The sequence below is a fragment of the Clarias gariepinus genome, chromosome 16, assembly GCF_024256425.1.
Source record: "Clarias gariepinus isolate MV-2021 ecotype Netherlands chromosome 16, CGAR_prim_01v2, whole genome shotgun sequence".
Taxonomy (NCBI): Eukaryota; Metazoa; Chordata; class Actinopteri; order Siluriformes; family Clariidae; genus Clarias; species Clarias gariepinus.
The window spans coordinates 30,112,645-30,130,091 of record NC_071115.1 but is presented as its reverse complement, the minus strand read 5'-3'; the positions used below and the strand labels follow the sequence as shown (position 1 = coordinate 30,130,091).

The 17,447-nt window shown below is 39.0% G+C and overlaps 2 protein-coding genes across 3 annotated transcripts; both read left to right on the top strand.

The window, feature by feature from the left end:
• The first annotated feature begins 505 nt into the window (after nt 1–505).
• On the top strand, nt 506–7,925 carry eci1 (enoyl-CoA delta isomerase 1). Its single transcript, XM_053514143.1, has 7 exons — nt 506–588; nt 1,052–1,189; nt 3,145–3,272; nt 4,097–4,243; nt 4,365–4,486; nt 5,205–5,383; nt 7,596–7,925. Exons 1-7 carry the CDS (start codon nt 546–548, stop codon nt 7,760–7,762), a joined length of 924 nt encoding a protein of 307 aa, XP_053370118.1. The 5' UTR covers nt 506–545; the 3' UTR covers nt 7,763–7,925.
• A 1,323-nt stretch (nt 7,926–9,248) lies between these two features.
• Nucleotides 9,249–16,215, top strand: nat15 (N-acetyltransferase 15 (GCN5-related, putative)). 2 transcript variants are annotated; one of them, XM_053515177.1, is made up of 7 exons: nt 9,261–9,665; nt 10,248–10,363; nt 10,448–10,577; nt 12,267–12,363; nt 12,821–13,055; nt 13,233–13,385; nt 14,324–16,215. In XM_053515177.1, exons 2-7 carry the CDS (start codon nt 10,254–10,256, stop codon nt 14,325–14,327), a joined length of 729 nt encoding a protein of 242 aa, XP_053371152.1. In that variant the 5' UTR covers nt 9,261–9,665; nt 10,248–10,253; the 3' UTR covers nt 14,328–16,215. The 2 variants fall into 2 exon arrangements, with proteins under 2 accessions (XP_053371153.1, XP_053371152.1); XM_053515178.1 differs by lacking the exon at nt 14,324–16,215 and having other exon boundaries at nt 9,249–9,665; nt 13,233–13,389.
• The last annotated feature ends 1,232 nt before the right edge of the window (nt 16,216–17,447 follow it).

Here is a 17,447-nt window from a genome sequence, read left to right as displayed (position 1 = left end):
TATTATTATTATTATTATTATTATAGCACTTATGAGATAAACAGCTATCATCAATTATGTGAGATACCACATTCCAAATACTTGTATATATTATTCAGTACAAAATTCTACCCATATATTAATCTATATTATTATTATTATTATTATTATAGGAGAAACAGCTATCATCAATTATGTGAGATACCACATTCCAAATATTTGTATATTTTATTTAGTACAAAATTCTACCCATATATTAATCTATATTATTATTATTATAGGAGAAATAGCTATCATCTATTAGATTGAGGCCGCATTCCAAATAACTGTATAGTAGTCTCTGTATAAGTGCCCGTTTACGAGTCATATAGTGCACACTATGGACCATCTTTAGCTATTTGAGACTGAACCAGATATTTCACGAACCACAGTCTCGTCCCTCTGTGATTGGTTGCTAATAAAATTGACAGGTGTTTTACCCAATAGTGTTAATAGCTAACACGTGGCCACGCCCACTTCCCCAGCAGTTCAAACCTCTGAGTTTGTGACTCTGTTCAGGAGAGAAAATGGCGGCCAAGCTGAGACAGGGAGCAAAGCTCATCTCCTTCGGTACTGGTTGTTTCTGGCTTGTCTGTATTTTCTGGTGTGTTTTTAAGTACAAAGTGCGTTTGATAAGTTTTATATGGATTTTTAGATTTAGGAGCAAAATAATTAGTTCGTAGGAGGATGTTAGTAAACAAGCAAATCATTTACACACTTTATTGTTATTACGCACATTATTGTTAAATACAGGCACAACATGTGATTAATATTAACTTCTGAACGTTTAGTTTTGTGAGTTAAGCTTGCTGACACTGCATGAAATTATTTTACTTCCGAAAAAGTCTTTGCAGCGACCGTGGTTCTCTTCCAAATGCCCTTCATTAGAAATCTAGTGCACTACATAGGGTGTGAAGGTTATTAGTTCGGGCCCAGTGGAGTTCAGGCACGCCTACTGAAATAAATAAAGAGGTCAAAGTTCAAAACACATTGTCCTATTTACAGTGTATTCCATTTCTCATGAATTTCTCAGGATCGTCTCAGCTCCTGTCTCGAGGCTGTAAACATGCCAGAGGCTCCACTTTGTCCTTCTTCAGCTCCAGACATAGAAATGCATCATCATCCTCATCTTCATCATCCAAAATTCATGTGGACCTGGACGGCAGCACCGGTATGGATGATCGGCCGGGGTTTATATAATAATAATAATAATAATAATAAAATAGATTGCGTGTTGTACCATGCATTAGGGAGACGAATCACCCGATACAGTATGATCACGATACTTCTCTGGTGATCCGATTATTATTGTGATTCTGTAAGAATAACAATTTCATAAATAGCCCAATCCAATATTACATTTCCCCCTAGAATTTGTGATAATTTTAAGTGGTGGAAGGTTTAAAAAAAAAAAAAAAAAAGGCAGAAAAAGTTGAGTCATAACTCAAATGCTTTGTACCTTATCTTTATTCAACCGCTTCACAACTCACCTGAACATCAGTAATTAAATGTAGCTCTTAAATTAAGCTCTTGTTTCCCACGCAGTTTGACCAAAGCGCTGTACAATTCTAAAATAACTGCAGACACACTATAAAACCACAGCAGACAATAAAACGAAATAAAATCCAAATAAAACTAACAACGATTAGAAGTCCGCACTCACTGCATAAAAACAGCAAATAAAACAATAAATAAATCAAAACAAAGTATGTCCTTGCATTGACTAATAGTATTAAAAGGTCTTGAATTGAGATTTGAAAATAGTAACGGTCGGATCCTGCCTGATGTACGGGGACTCTTTAATCATGATTTAGGAAGTGTAGAGGCTGTACAGTCCGTGCTGGATTATATGGCTTTTAAAGGTCAGAAATAAATATACTGTATGGTGGTGCTGGATTATTCAGGGCTAATAACAAGACCTTGAACTTGACCCTGAACTGCACAGGGAGCCAGTGTAAGGGTGCCAAGACAGGAACTATGTGTTTCAGAGTACATGTCCTCATTAAAACATGCGCAGCTGCATTTTGGACCAACTGCAACTTTGCAAGAGTGTCCTGGCCAACACCAACGTAGAGGGAACAAGAGCCAAAGCTGAAAAAATTCAGCTTTAACAACAGAGTTAAATTGCTTATTCAGTTTAAAAATCTTTGTCTAGTAAAACGTCGAGGTTTCAAGCAGTTGGTTTTATATATGATTCAAGTGCGTATGTCTTGATAAACGGGACAACACGGTCTCCACTCAGTCCACAGACCAGCAGTACAGGTTTAGTCTCATTAAATTTACTGCCATCCAACATCCTGCTTTAACATCCTGCAGCGGTGTTAGATTGTTTGTATTCAAAAAAAGATCCATTTGAATATTATCTGCATAAAAGTGAAAAGACATTCTGTACTCCCTAATAATGAATTCCAACAGCAAAGGCAAAATATTAAAGGCCTTAAAATAGACCCCTGGGGGATCCCGCCTTATTTGCATGTAGTGACGCCAGGAGCATAGGGAGCATGAAATGCGTGATGAGGGTAAATCCTGGAAAACAGAATGCAAAGATATTCTGACGCACGTTTTCTTTCAATACAATTTTTAATAACATGTATAATAGTGATAAGTGAGCAGGGTTTGGTTATACCTTTTCTGCTCTGCGCAGACAGACCCTGCTCCATTTATTCACCGAAAGTCATGATGGAAGTTTTTTTTTAATTAGTCCTTATTTATGGGGTCACGTCAGCTTGCATTATTTCTATGTAAATATTTTTCTTTAGTCGATTCTAATAATAATAATATTATTATATGGATATATGGATGTGTTTTTGAGCGAAACTCTAAAACTTTTACCGAATCACTTGAATAAACTGTACACCTCATAATCACAAACAGTTTTCCACAGGACGCTCCAGATGTTAAACCACAGCGATTCATGCATGTTATATGATCTGACGCTGATTAACTCAAGGTTGATTTACGTGACAAATTTTACACACTCACACAAACACACACACGCACAGTTTTTCTGGAAAAATGTTTTTGATAGTTGATAATAAACCTGTTACCCATATACACATATCCAGGGTGATAACTATGTCCTGATAAACATGCCGTTATTTCTCCTCTTTGAATGTTTTTGTTCAGGGATCGCTGTGTTGAAGTTCCAGAACCCACCAGTGAACAGCATGAATCTGGACTTTCTGACCGAATTCTCCATCACTTTAGAGAAACTCGAGCTGGACAAGAGCTGCAGAGGAGTGATCCTCACCTCGGTGCGTTTCTCCACACGGGACCTCAGCAGTCATGAGGACATGGCGTTAGGCCAAAAATAGGGAGAATTATTTTAATTATAATTGCTATAATCATTATTAGAATAATAAATTTTATAAAAAAGTAAAAGAATATTTTCATTACAGTGGAACCTTGGACTGCTAAGCAAGACGAGCAATAAAAAAAAAAAACGAGCAAGGTCTTAAAATCTGAGCAAAATTGTGGTTAATCGTCTCCACCTCCACAAAGCATTTTTTTATTTGTTTTTTTAGGTGTGCGCGCACATGCTTGTGTGAGTGAGCGTCTTTGTCGGCAAACTGGTGCGTGTGTGTGTGTTTAGTCGTCCCACTTCGATATACAAGTGTTTAAATGTAGGAGCATATTTCTGGAACGAATTAGGTTCACAATCCAAGGTTTAAGTGTACTTAATTATGAACAATTATTTATAACAATTATAAGATTTTATAGTTCACCCATGATAAACAATATATTTCTTAATATATATCCCATTTATTGTCCATTTTAAAAGCTCTAGTGTTGTTTATTTAATCTGCAAGCCTATGAGGTGTTTTCTCACTACTGATGTATTACCTTCACAGTAATCTACAGCTTATAAATATGTAGTATGATAATCCATTTACTTTTTGTCATGAATATTGAGTAAGATCACAATCACTTTTTTTTCTGTTTTATTTAAAACACAACGAAAAATGGGGAACTCTAACGTACCTTGGAAGTTCTGCCAGTAACCCATCTCTCTCTCTCTCTCTCTCTCTCTCTCGCTCCCTCTCTCCCTCTCTGTCTTTCTCTTTCTCTCTCTCTTTAGGCTCTGCCGAAGATTTTCTCTGCAGGTCTGGACATCCTGGACATGTACGGTAGGAATCCGGAGCACTACGCTGAGTACTGGAAGGCCGTACAGGACATGTGGCTCAAACTGTACGGCTACAGGAAGATCACTATCGCCGCCATCAACGTGAGTCTCCATTAACATTCACTCTGACCGTGCTCACTGATCTCAGGGTGTGTGTGTGTGTGTGTGTGTGTGTGTGTGTGCCGTTGTGTTTTCTATTATTATTATTATTATTATTATTTAGGGTTCCAGTCCCGCGGGCGGGTGTTTGATGGCTCTGTCATGTGACTACAGGATCATGGCGGACAATCCCCGCTACAACATCGGCCTGAACGAGACGCGGCTCGGCATCGTGGCTCCTTTCTGGTGCGTCAGCAGATACGCTGTTTTAGTGAAATAAGGATTTTTTTTTATGTAAAGATGCAAGAGTTCAGGTTTTTTACTTCTTACTGGGACAAATATTGTGGAAGATTGTATAGAAATTATGAAAAGTAATAGTTTAAATCACTGACAAACACCTGATAGGTAGCTGAAAAAAATAACCCGACTCCTGGTCTGGATTGTTTTTGCATTTTAGCTTGTTTTAATATCATTCATTTTGAAGACACCACCACCTCCCCTAAAACACGGATTCACGTCCTCATACACCAATCAGCGGTAACATTATGACCGCTCACCTAGTACGAGACGATGTCGAAAAGTTTCAAGACTAGTTTTGTAACACACCAGCAGATGGCAGCACGAGGCTGCACACACAGTCACAGGGAGCGTCGACCCTTCATAAGTCAGTGTACAAAAGACATGGTCTACCCGCTGTTCTGACCACATGCGTTAGCACATCTGCTATTTCATCATGAGCAGCTTAGAACAATGAACGAACATGAAATTCTGCGTGAAACTGGCCAATCTGAGTTGCAGCTCTATTTCTATTGTTAGTTTCCGTGCTGTCTTATTTATTATCAAGCATTTATTAAATATAAATATTAATAAGCAGTATGCTTTATGCTTTAAGATTCAGTTCTGTGTGCTCTTGTGGCGTTCAGTCATGCAGAGGTGAAATCTATTGTGTGTGTGTGTGTGTCAGGTTTAAGGACTCTATTGTGAACACAGTGGGTCACAGAACATCAGAGCTTTCCCTCCAGTTCGGAATGATGTACAGTCCTTCTGACGCCCTGAAGATCGGCCTGGTGGACCAGCTCGCTCCCGAGGGGGACGTCCTCCACACCGCCACCCAAACCATCAGCAGCTGGCTCGCCGTCCCAGGTCAGAGCTGTTTAGTAGAGAGAGCTGATGTTGGTCTGATAAAACTGATCGATTTGAAAGAATCTTTTAGTGAACTCCAAAATTATTGGCATTTAATCATTTAAATATGCACAGATTAGAATATAAAATACACACAATGTATACGTGACATATATGTGTGTGTTGGGCAGATGGGAGGGGGGTATTTAATGCAATATTGCTTCAAGTGTATTTTTTTATTTTATTTCATTTTATTAGGCTTTTCCCCCTGCACCTTTAAAACCATTGGCATGCCTACAATAGCATAATCCCTGGGCTTTTTTTTACCTGTTTGTTATGATCATAGTGATAGTTTAAATTGTTTTTTATATTTATTTTATTTTTGCTGGTGAACAACCTTCCTCCTGTTTGTTTATGCGTAATGGAGGTGTGTAGGGAAATAGGAAATTGGAATAGGCAACATTATAATTTCTGAAGACTGAGATTGATCAATCGATCGATCAATCAATAAGTCAGTCAGTCAATCCATCCATCCATCTGTTAATTCATGGGAGGTTTAAACCCGTCTCGGATACAGGAGGACCACCTGCGCTGCACATTTTAGTGTTTTCTTAGCTCTCAACACACCTGGATTAATAATTAACTAATTAACAACCTCTCCTTAATTAAAGTGTGTGTGTGAAAGACCAGGGAAAACATTACAATGTGCGTGGCACCAAAGAGCCAGTAAAAAGCTTTAGGAACTGTCCTTAATTTCCTTAAACTTTCTTTGAATCTGTTGTATGCTGCGTTAAATTAGTGCATTCACTGTTTATGAAAATGCATATTGTTTATTATGTAAACACTAAGTAAGTTGTGGCTTTTTTATTATTTAAATGAGGGGAACTGAGCATTTTGAGAACATCATGAGGGCCTCATGCGGCATATTTCATTTATGGTTTATTTTATCAGTAATGTTAACTTAAGTACACTTAATCAAACCAGAACCAAAACAAAGTATTCACAGAAATTAATTAAGTTAATACATTACAGTGAAACCTCAGATTGTGAGTAACGCGGTTTGCGAGTGTTTGGCAAGACGAGCAAAGATTTTTACTACATTTTGACTTGAAAAATGAGCAAGTCTTGGTTTACGAGTATCAAGTATCATGTATCACGCATGCGCTTCTTGTTTTGACGCCGAGCGTCACGTGATCACAACTGAGCGGAATTGTGGGTAATCGTCTCCCCTTCTGGGTCTTAGTGCGCGTCTCTCACTGGTATAATAAACATCCGTGCACGCGTGTACTGTTTACTATAACACTGACCGTGTGTGTGTGTGTAAAACATATTTTATTGTGTTTGTAAACACGTGTGCGCACGTGTAAAGCAAAAGAAAGTCTCATTAGAGAGGTTAAAGATCCATTTTCTTACTCAGCCTGTGGTTGTGTGTGCGCACTCGTAATTTGACACACACTCTCTCTCGCCTTTAGTGTATGTGTTTGTGAACTGGCAACGGTGTCAAATTATGTGCGCGAACACATACCCAAACAGACCCAAACACACACACACACACACATACAGTGCCTGCGCGCATAAACAAACACTTATCTGTCTGGATTTATTTTTACTTCTTTCAAAGGTAAAGTGCAGGTTAATTTGTTTTATTTTTACTTTATATTTTGTATTTAGAAAATTTAATTTGGTTTGTGAGTGTTTTGGAATACGAGCCCACTTCCGGAACGAATTATGCTCGTAATCCAAGGTTCTACTGTATTAAGTTCAGTTCAGTATCTTGAATTTCCAGATTTTGAACAAAAACAGGTACATTTTATTTTGTGAATCATGAGCCTGTATAATTCTGTTAAAATGCAAAACAAATGTACAGGACATCTAACAATATTGAATGATCTGATCGCCGCCATGCCGTATTGATAAAGTAATTTATGATTAAGGAGCCACAACTAAGTGCTGAGTGCATAAAAGAACATACTTTTCAGAAAAACAAAATACAATTCTCATTTTGATTGATTTATAAAAGATTTTATTATTTTGAATACTGGATTTGAGTTGTAAGGTTTAATCATCAAAGTTAATAAAAAAAAGGCTTTAAATATATATTTCACTTCATGTAATGAACGTAGAATATTTTAAAGGTTCATTTTTTTTAAAGAATTTTTTTTTGTGGTATTTCTATTTTTTATATGTACTGTGTAATAGTGCATACTGAAGCTCTGGTGTATTTGATCCACAGACCACGCCCGCGAGATCAGCAAGTCCATGATGAGAAAGCCAACGCTGGACCGTCTGTTGGCCAACCGAGACGCAGACGTTAAAAGTTTTGTAAGCTTCATCAGTAAGGACTCGATCCAGAAGTCCCTGGGCCTGTACCTGAACATGCTAAAGCAAAAGAAGGCGTGAACACGGAACCGAGTCTCATCTCCGTCTCACCTCCGTCTCTCCTGCGCCAGTTGTTTTGTTTGCTCTTTAGTTTTACAGTGTTAGGGTTGGATCGTCTCGCTCGGTGTTTCCTACGATCCTCTTCTTGCTGTTGTTTATAAATTAAATGCTAATATCATTGGTACATCAGAGTGTGTGTGAGTGTTCAACACATATCATTGTTACACTTTTTTTTAAGTAAGATCAAGCAATTTCAAAACAATCTTGCCATATCTCATAAAAATAATAATAATTTAAAAAAATTATTAATATACACAATATTAAACGTAAGCTAATTAACTTTGTTTTTAAAAGTAAGCCATTGGGATTTTTTTATCAATGCATTTTTATTGACGTTAGAAATATTAACTGTATTTTAAATAGTGATGACAAAAGCCCTGAGTATACTTTAACACTAAGTATACATACACTAGGATTTATATTTTATGAGGGTGAGCCAAAAATTATTCGCACTCTGACTGTAAAATTTATTTCAATTAACTTTCAGGAAAGGCCGATATGTTACCTCATAATCTCCTTGCTTTTCAAAACACTTTATCCATCTGCCAACAAACTTTCATATTTCCTCATTAAAAAATGTTTGAGTCTGAGCTGCGAGCCACGAATGCCCCGCTGTCTTCTTGTCTTCATCAGAAGCGAATCTTCATCCTCGTAGTTCTGCTTTCAGGGGGCCGAACTGGCGAAAGTCTGATGGAGTGAGATCAGGACTGTAGTGAGGACGCTTTAACACCTCGGAGTGTCGACGGTGTGGAGCAGAAGTATGTGGACGTGCATCGTCACACGGGATCACGACGCCCTCGGATAGCGGTCCTCTGTATTTAATCTGTTGTAAAAAGTTTAGTCTTCAGCTCTTCAATAAGTGCCGCACTGTAACGAGCACTGTTGATTGTTGAACCTTTTTCCAGGTAATGTTCCAATACTTCTGGCCCTTGGGAATCCCAGAAAACTGTAAGCGTTGATGAAATTTACCAGCTGATGGTCGACTTTCAAACTTTTTTTTTTTTTGGTCGACATCACTAGTAATGATTTTCTTTAAGAAACTTTCACCTTAGAGTAATTCTACATTTTGTTGGCAGATATCCGAACACTTTATGTTGAGATGTTTCGGCACCAGGTACACCCTATAAAACTAATCAATGCACGCTTCTATTTTTTCCAATTACAAGCGGAGCGTCCATTTTTGAAAATGTAAAGAGAAGGTTTAATATAACTGAACTCAACTTTAATAACATGAATCGTATTAGGGATATTTTTTAATCGGTTAAAATGTGAAAATGAGCCACATGCATATTACAATAATCGTAACAGTCTACTGTGAAAAAGGAAGTTAAAAAATAAATTGTCAGAAGGAATACATTAACAATAATGCTTACTGGTAAAAAAAAATCATTTTTGGCTCAACTAAAAAAAAATTCTTTTTTTTAAATAAATATATACTAATTAAATGCATATGCATTGCCAAATGCCTAAATGTACTTATCAGTATATTAAATTTCATTATTTCGCTCTTAAAGTCCTCTTAAATATTATATACAGTGCACTAAGTAGCACGCGTTAAGCAGTTTTATTTTACTGTTATGTAGTGCGCCTATAAAGGGAACCAGTCGCCGTTTGAGACACATCCCTTAAAAGTGCCCGTGAAGCCCCGCCCCCCGGAATAGGCAGGAGCTGTTGCTAGCATCGGAGGCTAATCTGCTTAGCGGCTAACCGAGCCAAACCGCAGTCGGTAACCGAATGTCTCTCCTCCGGTCCGGGTGCAGATCAGCTCTCCACCGCCAGCATGACCCCGCCGCTGTGAGCGCTCTCCGCGGACACCGAGCCGAGGATTCGCCCAGACTTCCGCTTTACTCCACCGCCAAATAAGGCCGGTTTTAAATCAACAACAACAACAACAACAACAGCAGCTCCACTTTATTCTTTTTGTCTGGCTGGACTGTTAGCCTGTTAGCATCGCTAGCTAGCCTGTTTGTTTTTGCTAAATAGACAACTTGCCACGATTTTATACATATTTATTGTGTATTATTCGGGTTTATTATATCGACTTTAGTGTTTAATTTGTTGTAATAAATAAACTGAGAGCTAGCTGTGCGTTTGATTGACATTATTGCCAATTAGCAGGCTTGTTTTTCTTTTCTTTTGCTTTTCTTTTCTGTTTATCTCGGGTTCTGATCAGTACAGCGTGTGTGTTTATGATTGGAAGGTTGTAACTGTGTGTGTGTGTGTGTGTGATGCCACTGATTAAGATTTTATGTTGAGTTATGATTAAAGATCCATAAACAGCTCACTCCAGGAGTGTGTGTGTGAGAGAGAGAGAGAGAGAGAGGGAGTAGTGAAAGAATCCAAAGTCCAATTTTACCTTAATAATGAAATACTAAGAAGTCTCTTTGCATGTGTGTGAAACTGAAGCCTGATGGTTTGATTATTATTATTATTTTTTCCTCTTTAGGTGTGAATGACTGACGTGGTCCCGCCCACTGCGCTCAGCGAAATCAAACTCCGCCTCCTGTGCCAAGATGACATAGACAGTGTTAAAGTGCTGTGCGGTGATTGGTTCCCCATCGAGTAAGTACACACTCGAGCGTCTCATTCACTGTTTTTATATTTCTATTGACGTTTTTATATAAACTGCATTTCATCTTCCTTCAGGTATCCCGACTCGTGGTATCATGACATCACGTCGAACAAGAAGTTCTTCTCCCTCGCCGCTACCTTCAAGGGCGGCATCGTGGGGATGATCGTGGCCGAAATAAAGGGCCGAACGAAAGTGCACAAAGAGGTCAGACCGCTTTCGTATCTGGCGCCGTCCTGTCCCATGTGTTCTCTGCTGTTCCGTTTTAATTATGGCACATTTAAAAAGGTGAACGCTTTTCAATAGGGCTGAGAATAAATTTCTTCTCTGAGAATCATTTGGGCAACACTGAGAGCTTCACATCTTTCTTGTTTAAGACTGAAATTCCTTCTTTTGTTATTCAGCAGGTCAGTGTTTTAATCAGCGAGTCGTTTCACTCAGTCCTTAGAGACTTGCTTCTTTCTTGTTTAGCATCAATTGATCAGGAGAATCAACAGAATCCTTCAGACGAGACCAGCATTTGGATTCTCTTTGAATTCGTTCAGTGAATTAATTATTTATTTTGTTCTGTGCATCAGTGATGGGTTTGTCAAATGGTGGCTTCTTTTCATCGTTTCTTATTCAGTACATCAGCATTTTGTCGGGACTGATGTTCAATCTTCGGTCAAGCCTTAAACACAGGCGTTCGTCTCTCTCTCTCTCTCTCTCTCCCTCTCTCTCTCTCTTTCTCTCTCTCTCCTTCAGCAGGTCTTTAGACTGAAATTCACTCTTTTGTTATTCAGCAGCTCAGTGTTTGAATCAGTGAATTATTTCACCCAGTCCTGAGATTTGCCTAATTCTTGTTTGGCAGATTCTTTAAAAATTAAATTAGTGAATTGTTTGACACGAGAGAGAGAGAGAGAGAGAGAGAGAGAGTTTTGCCGCCTTTTTTGTTCAGTGAATCAGCTGATTATTAGGAATCATTTGATCAAGAGAATCAACTCTTCTCGGCCAAACCGAGATTGGATTCTCTTTCGTTTAGTGAATTAATTATTAATTTGAACAAGATCTAAAATCTCTCCTGTGAATCAGTGACTCAGTAATTGGAATCAGTAAATAATTCCGGTGAATCACAGCTGATGTTTGCTCCTCTTTCATTTAGTGACTGAGCATTCATCATTTTCATTAGGAATCACTTTCCTCTCAGGAGAAATCACTCAGGCACAAGACCTACTGAGCAAGAGAGACGTGAATATCTCAGTGTTTAACTCGAGAAAGAAATTAGTTCTTGTGTTTATCAAGACAGTGATTCCTTTCAGTCGGAATCGTGTTTGAGTCAGTGAATCATTTCAGTCAGTCTTGAGATTTGCTTCCTTTTTTTGTTTAGCAGATATTTTTTTTTATAAATTGTATAAGTGTGGATGAGAAATTGATTATTAGTTTGACAGATGAGACTGACAGAGAGAGAGAGTTTGTCCGCATTTCTTGTTAGCTGAATCAGTTCATTTAAATCAGAATCTTTCAGAGGAGATCATCAGGACTGAGGTTCGATCCTCTCTCATTCAGTGAATCATGTTGGTGAATCACAACTGATCTGTTTCCTTTTGGAACGTTACAGTCTCCACCTTTAGAAGAATGTAGGGTGTTAAGTTTTCAGAACTTAATAACTGCATTTCAATGCAATTTCAATTGATCACCGGGATGTGGAGAGAGTTTTAAGAGCGCCTGAGGCTTCACGCTCCGCGTGTCCTAATTGACTTCACGGCGAGGTGGATCATCTATCGCAGAGGTTCAATTAAAGCTTGGATGTGATGTTAGAAAGATTCGTATAAAAACACAGCGTCGGTGTTTCTCCCTGTTGTCATGTGATGTTGTGAATTCTCCTGATCTTCCTGTACTGCCACTGTTTCCTGTCAGGATGGAGACATTCTGGCCTCCAGCTTTCCCGTCGACACTCAGGTCGCCTACATTCTGAGCTTAGGGGTGGTGAAGGAGTTTCGAAAACATGGAGTAGGTAAGAGCTGAAAGAGACGCATACCTCACAAGGGTGTGCTATCGTACGATCAAATCAAGATTAGATCATTTAATGCATCACAGTTTTTTTTTTAATTGTGTGTAATTATGATAATGAGTCTGGAATCAAGTTTTAAATCAGCAGGTCTAAAGTTCAAAAATGTTTTTTGTTTGTGTAGAAATTTCGCCATTTCCTTATTTTAAAATCATTAATTTAAATTAATTAATTAAATTAATTTTAATCAAGCATTGTTAATGCTAGTTTAACAAGACTAGGAAAAAAAACCCTCAGTGGTGTCAACCCAAGCGTTTCTGTTCCTTTGTCTTCGTTCTGCGAAGTGTTTGCTAGACACTTTTTACTCCACCTGCGTTGTGAAGATTTTTGAGTTTGAGATTCAGTACTCTTATCTCCTTGACCTTTTGAACCTGAACTCACGTGACGCTGACACGCCCTGCAGGCTCCCTGTTGCTGGACAGTCTGAAGGAGCACATCTCCACGACGGCACAGGACCACTGCAAGGCCATCTACCTGCACGTTCTCACCACCAACCTCACGGCCATTCACTTCTACGAGAACAGAGACTTTAAGCAGCATCACTATTTGCCCTATTACTACTCCATCCGAGGGGTGCTGAAGGACGGCTTCACCTACGTCCTCTACATCAACGGCGGACATCCGCCTTGGACCATCTTATATCCTTTCCTACGTAGCTAATATAATTAATAGAGCGTTGTGACATATTTACTGGTTAATAATGATGTTATTTTAATCTCAGCTGTTCCTAAGTAGGAATGTTCTTTGAGAGAATGGTACATAAAGTGCTTAAACAGATTTTCCACTTGTTCTGTTCTCCTTAACGCATTCCTCACTGATTATATTCATCATATTGGGTCAGCACTGGCCAGCTTAAGCCCGTGTTCCATTCCACAGAGGATCTACAGGCAAGCACAGAGTCTCCTGCGGAGCTTCCTGCCGTGGTCCAGCATCTCGTCCAAGAGCGGCATCGAGTACAGCAGAACCATGTGAGAGGTTTAAAAAAAAAAAAAAAAAAAAAAAACCAGCCTTAAAGGAATACGCTGATAATTTTTCCATATATCTGTACTTACAGTATCTGTCGTTGGTGTTCCAATATTAATGCTTTTAGCTTCAAAATCCAATTCATCAAAAACAGTTAAGACTAATAAATAAAAAGACGTTTTATTCCGCAGCGCTGTCGGGTTCTGGATAGTGATCAACACTATTGATCTAGTGTTGATTAGGACGTTTTTACACACCAAACAAAAAATTGGCCATTAAAAACGAAGCGAAGACGGGAAACAGGAAGTTAATCTTCGCACTATACTTAATATTTCGAAAAAAACGTCTAGAGTGACGCTCTCGCATGCCTTCCTACTTTATCAGCCTACGTCTGTGTGGATCGGAGGATGAGATTGCCGTGGATCAATTTCAGATTCACTGATTAAGTCGCATCCACTTCCGTGTTCACGTACGCTTGGCTTCAATATCAAATTCGGTCAAGAAGAAATACGGTTCCCAGGAGCGCAGAACGATCGTGTTCTCACTGATAAACCAGACAGATTAACCAGACTTTGGGTCGTGTTCTGTTCTCTGAACCGATCCCAGGGTCGTGATGTGAGAGTAGCACAGGTTTATAGCGCTGCACTCGTTTGTTGCAACAGCTCATTCGCAGGATCTCGCACAAATTCTAAAGAATAACTGTAAAACACATTTTTTAAACAAATGTGACTTGTTTGCTCTTATGGCAGAAGAGGATTTAAATTCTTCACAAGGAAAATAATCGACTTGTACAGATGCTGTAAATATAGATGAGATTTAATTTATTTAAAAAAAAAAAACCTCGGTTTAGATTTTTTTTTATACTAATGTTAATAGAAACACAAAGCCTTTCTTCTTTATATCCATGAACATTAATTAATTTATTTTTCTTTCTATTTTCCAGGTGAACGACAGAACTCTTTCCGTCTTACCAGCCCGACGTGCGAACCTGCCGATTTTTACACAGAATCCGTCTCGGCCTTTTAAAACGTTCAGGCCGTGTGTATTATCTGTATATACTTGTATACTCCTGATTAATATATGCATCGTCTTTAAATCCTTCAACTTCATGCCTGTAATTCGGCTGCTGTGTAGAAATCTCTGTAGAGTTTGCTTGTATTTTTAATCATTTATGTTTTTTTTTTTTTTTTTAATGTGTGCCTGCTCTGTATACAGATGAGATGTTGTAAGTAAGAACGCTCATCCTGAACGTGAACATGTCGAGTCCAGACCGTACTTTTTTTTTTTTTTTTTTTTTTTTTACATAATTGTTTACGCAAAGTTTTAAGTGATGGTTTTAATGAGTAACTCGTCGTTCAAGCAGTCAATTCTGTTTTTTTACTTTTCTTTTTTTAAAGAAATATGTGAAATGAGGTCAACCCGAGCGTGCCATGTTCTTGTACACATGACCGTAACATGATGTGAGCAAGTGAAATAAACGCTGTAAGGATTTGCTGCATGAAGAGTCACTCAGTGGATTGGGAACAGGAGTCAGGATTCACGGAGCCAGACTTTTTATCAGTGTTGCGTTAAAGTGGCTGTAAGACCCAAAGTTTTTATCCCTGCTCAGACACAACGAGCTCGAGTGTCGAATGAAACGAACCAGCGTCAGATAACGTGGCTGGTTTGTTAACTTCCTGTTTCAGGTTCCACTATGGCAGGAAGGTGATGTTGTGGTCTGTAGAGGAGACAGGGTGCTACCTCCACTTATGGGCGAGGAGATTGTGCCATCTCCATATATGGGCAGAGCTGTTCAAGTGGAAACAGCCTTAAGAAAACACTGACCTTTTTTTTTTTTCTTCTTTTTTTTCTTGCACATAAACAAGCACCTTTTGACTGAAAAGTCTTGAATAAAGAAACACTAATTAAATTAGTTCAGTAACTAAACGCGCGTCTAAACACGCGTGCGTTGAACAGAAAGAACATTTTCATTGTTAAAAATATGCACCTGATGATGTTGGTGACATCAATAAGACACAAGCAATCAGAATTGGATTTGAACAAAAAAACGATAGCTGGGTGCAAATGTTTTTTTATCCCCAAAGTCTCCGTATATCAGAGCTTGTATCCTCATGAGAATAATTTCCATTGTACTCTGGTACAAGCCAAAAAAACTAAAACATAATTAAACACAAAAAGCTGACTATTACAACCGAGAGGATGAAAAGATATTTAAGACCAGATTTACCATGCAGCTATACATTTGACTTTTTTTTTTGTATACGTTAGGGTGCGCAAACTTTTGCTCTTCTCCGTAGCCTTATTAAACACTCAGATGCAAATTCTGAGAGGGGAAGCGAAAGCATGTCTGACCTACCAGACAGAACGCGAACTTGACAGGAAGCCTCTGATTCTGTTCCGAACCACTGAGCTGCAGATTTCAGATTTCAGTCGACACGTTTCCTCACGTGAGCTTCGTCTCGTCCCGAATGTAAAGCAAAAAAAAAAAGCAAGAAATAAATTCATCCTAACTCCATGTCATTAGTTTTTCATGTTAAGATCTAGCTTTGAAGTGCATGAAGCCTCGTGCAACAGCTCTCTCAAGGGTTCAGCGGGACAGCTGTGAAAGAGATCAGTTTTCTTATTTATGTCACGTCCAGGTTTAGTACCTCGAAGATCAAACGAAATGTCTTCAGTGTTTAATTACATTTCTTTTGTACCAAGCCTGATTTATTGTTTTTATTTCTAAATGCGTGTATGTGTTTGATTTCATTTTTGATCCGATCATCCATCCAGTCATACATTTCAAGATGGTGTGTGAGAAAGAACACAAAGAAATAAAATCGATTAAAAGAAGTTTGTTTTGAGTTTTATTGTTCATGCTACAAGTACACTCCTCACTGGATCAGTGTGTGTTACACAAACCTACAGTACACACACCAGCCTTACACACTGAGCAGAAGGTGTTTGACTGTAGTGATTAGATTATTCACCAGGACTTTGTGTGTACGTGTATCTATTGATTTGTGAAGACAGTTATTTAACCATTATGGAAGGAGTCTCCAGTGCCAGACGTGAAGCCGTTATGATGTCAACAACTTCAGGACAGTTTCGATTACTCGGTTTAATGACAAGATATTTGGTGTGTTTTATTTCTTATAAAGTAGAAAAAGAGACTGTGAAGAGAAAGACCATAGTTTTGTGGACATTCTACAACTCATGTCATCCTTTAATAGATGTTCAATGATGCTTTGAGATTAGCTCTGTTTCTTTGGTTTGTGTTGTTTTCTCAGACGCCTTAAAATCTGGCAGTGAAATTCGCTATCGGCGGTCTGGACCCTCGGGACGAATTCTTGATGCACGATACTGCAAGTGCCGAAAAAAAAAAAAACGATGAGCATGCTCTTGGTCTAACTGTCCATCCTTTTTGGTCATGGAGATGATGGGCTCTTCCACTTGCCTCGTCTCAGGGTCGTACCTGTCCAACCAAGTTTTGTCACCGGTAATGACCCTGGAAGTGAGGGATGGATCACTCCCGGCATGCTGACCGAGTTCCTGGCAGACTTTGTGATAATGTTCCTTCTGCTCCTGGGTCAGCAGCCTGGGACGGACTTGGCACGGATCATCTTCAGGTTGTTCTTCCACTCCTGAAGTGCACGTGCCACTCAAACAACTCAACTCATTGCAGCGTCGCTGTAAACTTGCAGAATGCTGAAGATCTTTGCCCAAACCCAACGGGTTCGGTCGGGTTCGGGCTTAATTAAAATAATTTTACACGGGCTCGGGCCAGGCTCGGGCTTGCGCGGTAAATGACCGGTCATGTGATGCGTTTTGATTAGCGCGAGAGAAATGTATAAACATGTATAAATGACTTATTCTTGACCAAAGGCAAAAGAGCTGTGTGCTTGCGCACATTTGGATAATGTCGGGCTGTAAACGGGTTTGGGCTCTTAAAAGGCTGTCAATCAAAATGTACTCATCAGGCACGGGCCGAAATCTGTCGGGCCTAACTCTTAAGGCCCGACTACAGCTCTACTTTGTTCTAACTTGCTGTCCATGATGAAACAGCAGACGTGGTAACGCACGTG

Excerpts from the sequence above, each read along its gene's own strand:
- eci1 (XM_053514143.1), top strand. The coding sequence starts at position 546 with ATGGCGGCCAAGCTGAGACAGGGAGCAAAGCTCATCTCCTTCG. Across the intron at positions 589-1,051 it reads AGCAAAGCTCATCTCCTTCG|GATCGTCTCAGCTCCTGTCT; the intron begins GTACTGGTTGTT and ends TGAATTTCTCAG. Across the intron at positions 1,190-3,144 it reads GGACCTGGACGGCAGCACCG|GGATCGCTGTGTTGAAGTTC; the intron begins GTATGGATGATC and ends GTTTTTGTTCAG.
- nat15 (XM_053515177.1), top strand. The coding sequence starts at position 10,254 with ATGACTGACGTGGTCCCGCCCACTGCGCTCAGCGAAATCAAACTCCGC. Across the intron at positions 12,364-12,820 it reads GTTTCGAAAACATGGAGTAG|GCTCCCTGTTGCTGGACAGT; the intron begins GTAAGAGCTGAA and ends CACGCCCTGCAG. Across the intron at positions 13,056-13,232 it reads CATCCGCCTTGGACCATCTT|TGATTATATTCATCATATTG; the intron begins ATATCCTTTCCT and ends CGCATTCCTCAC.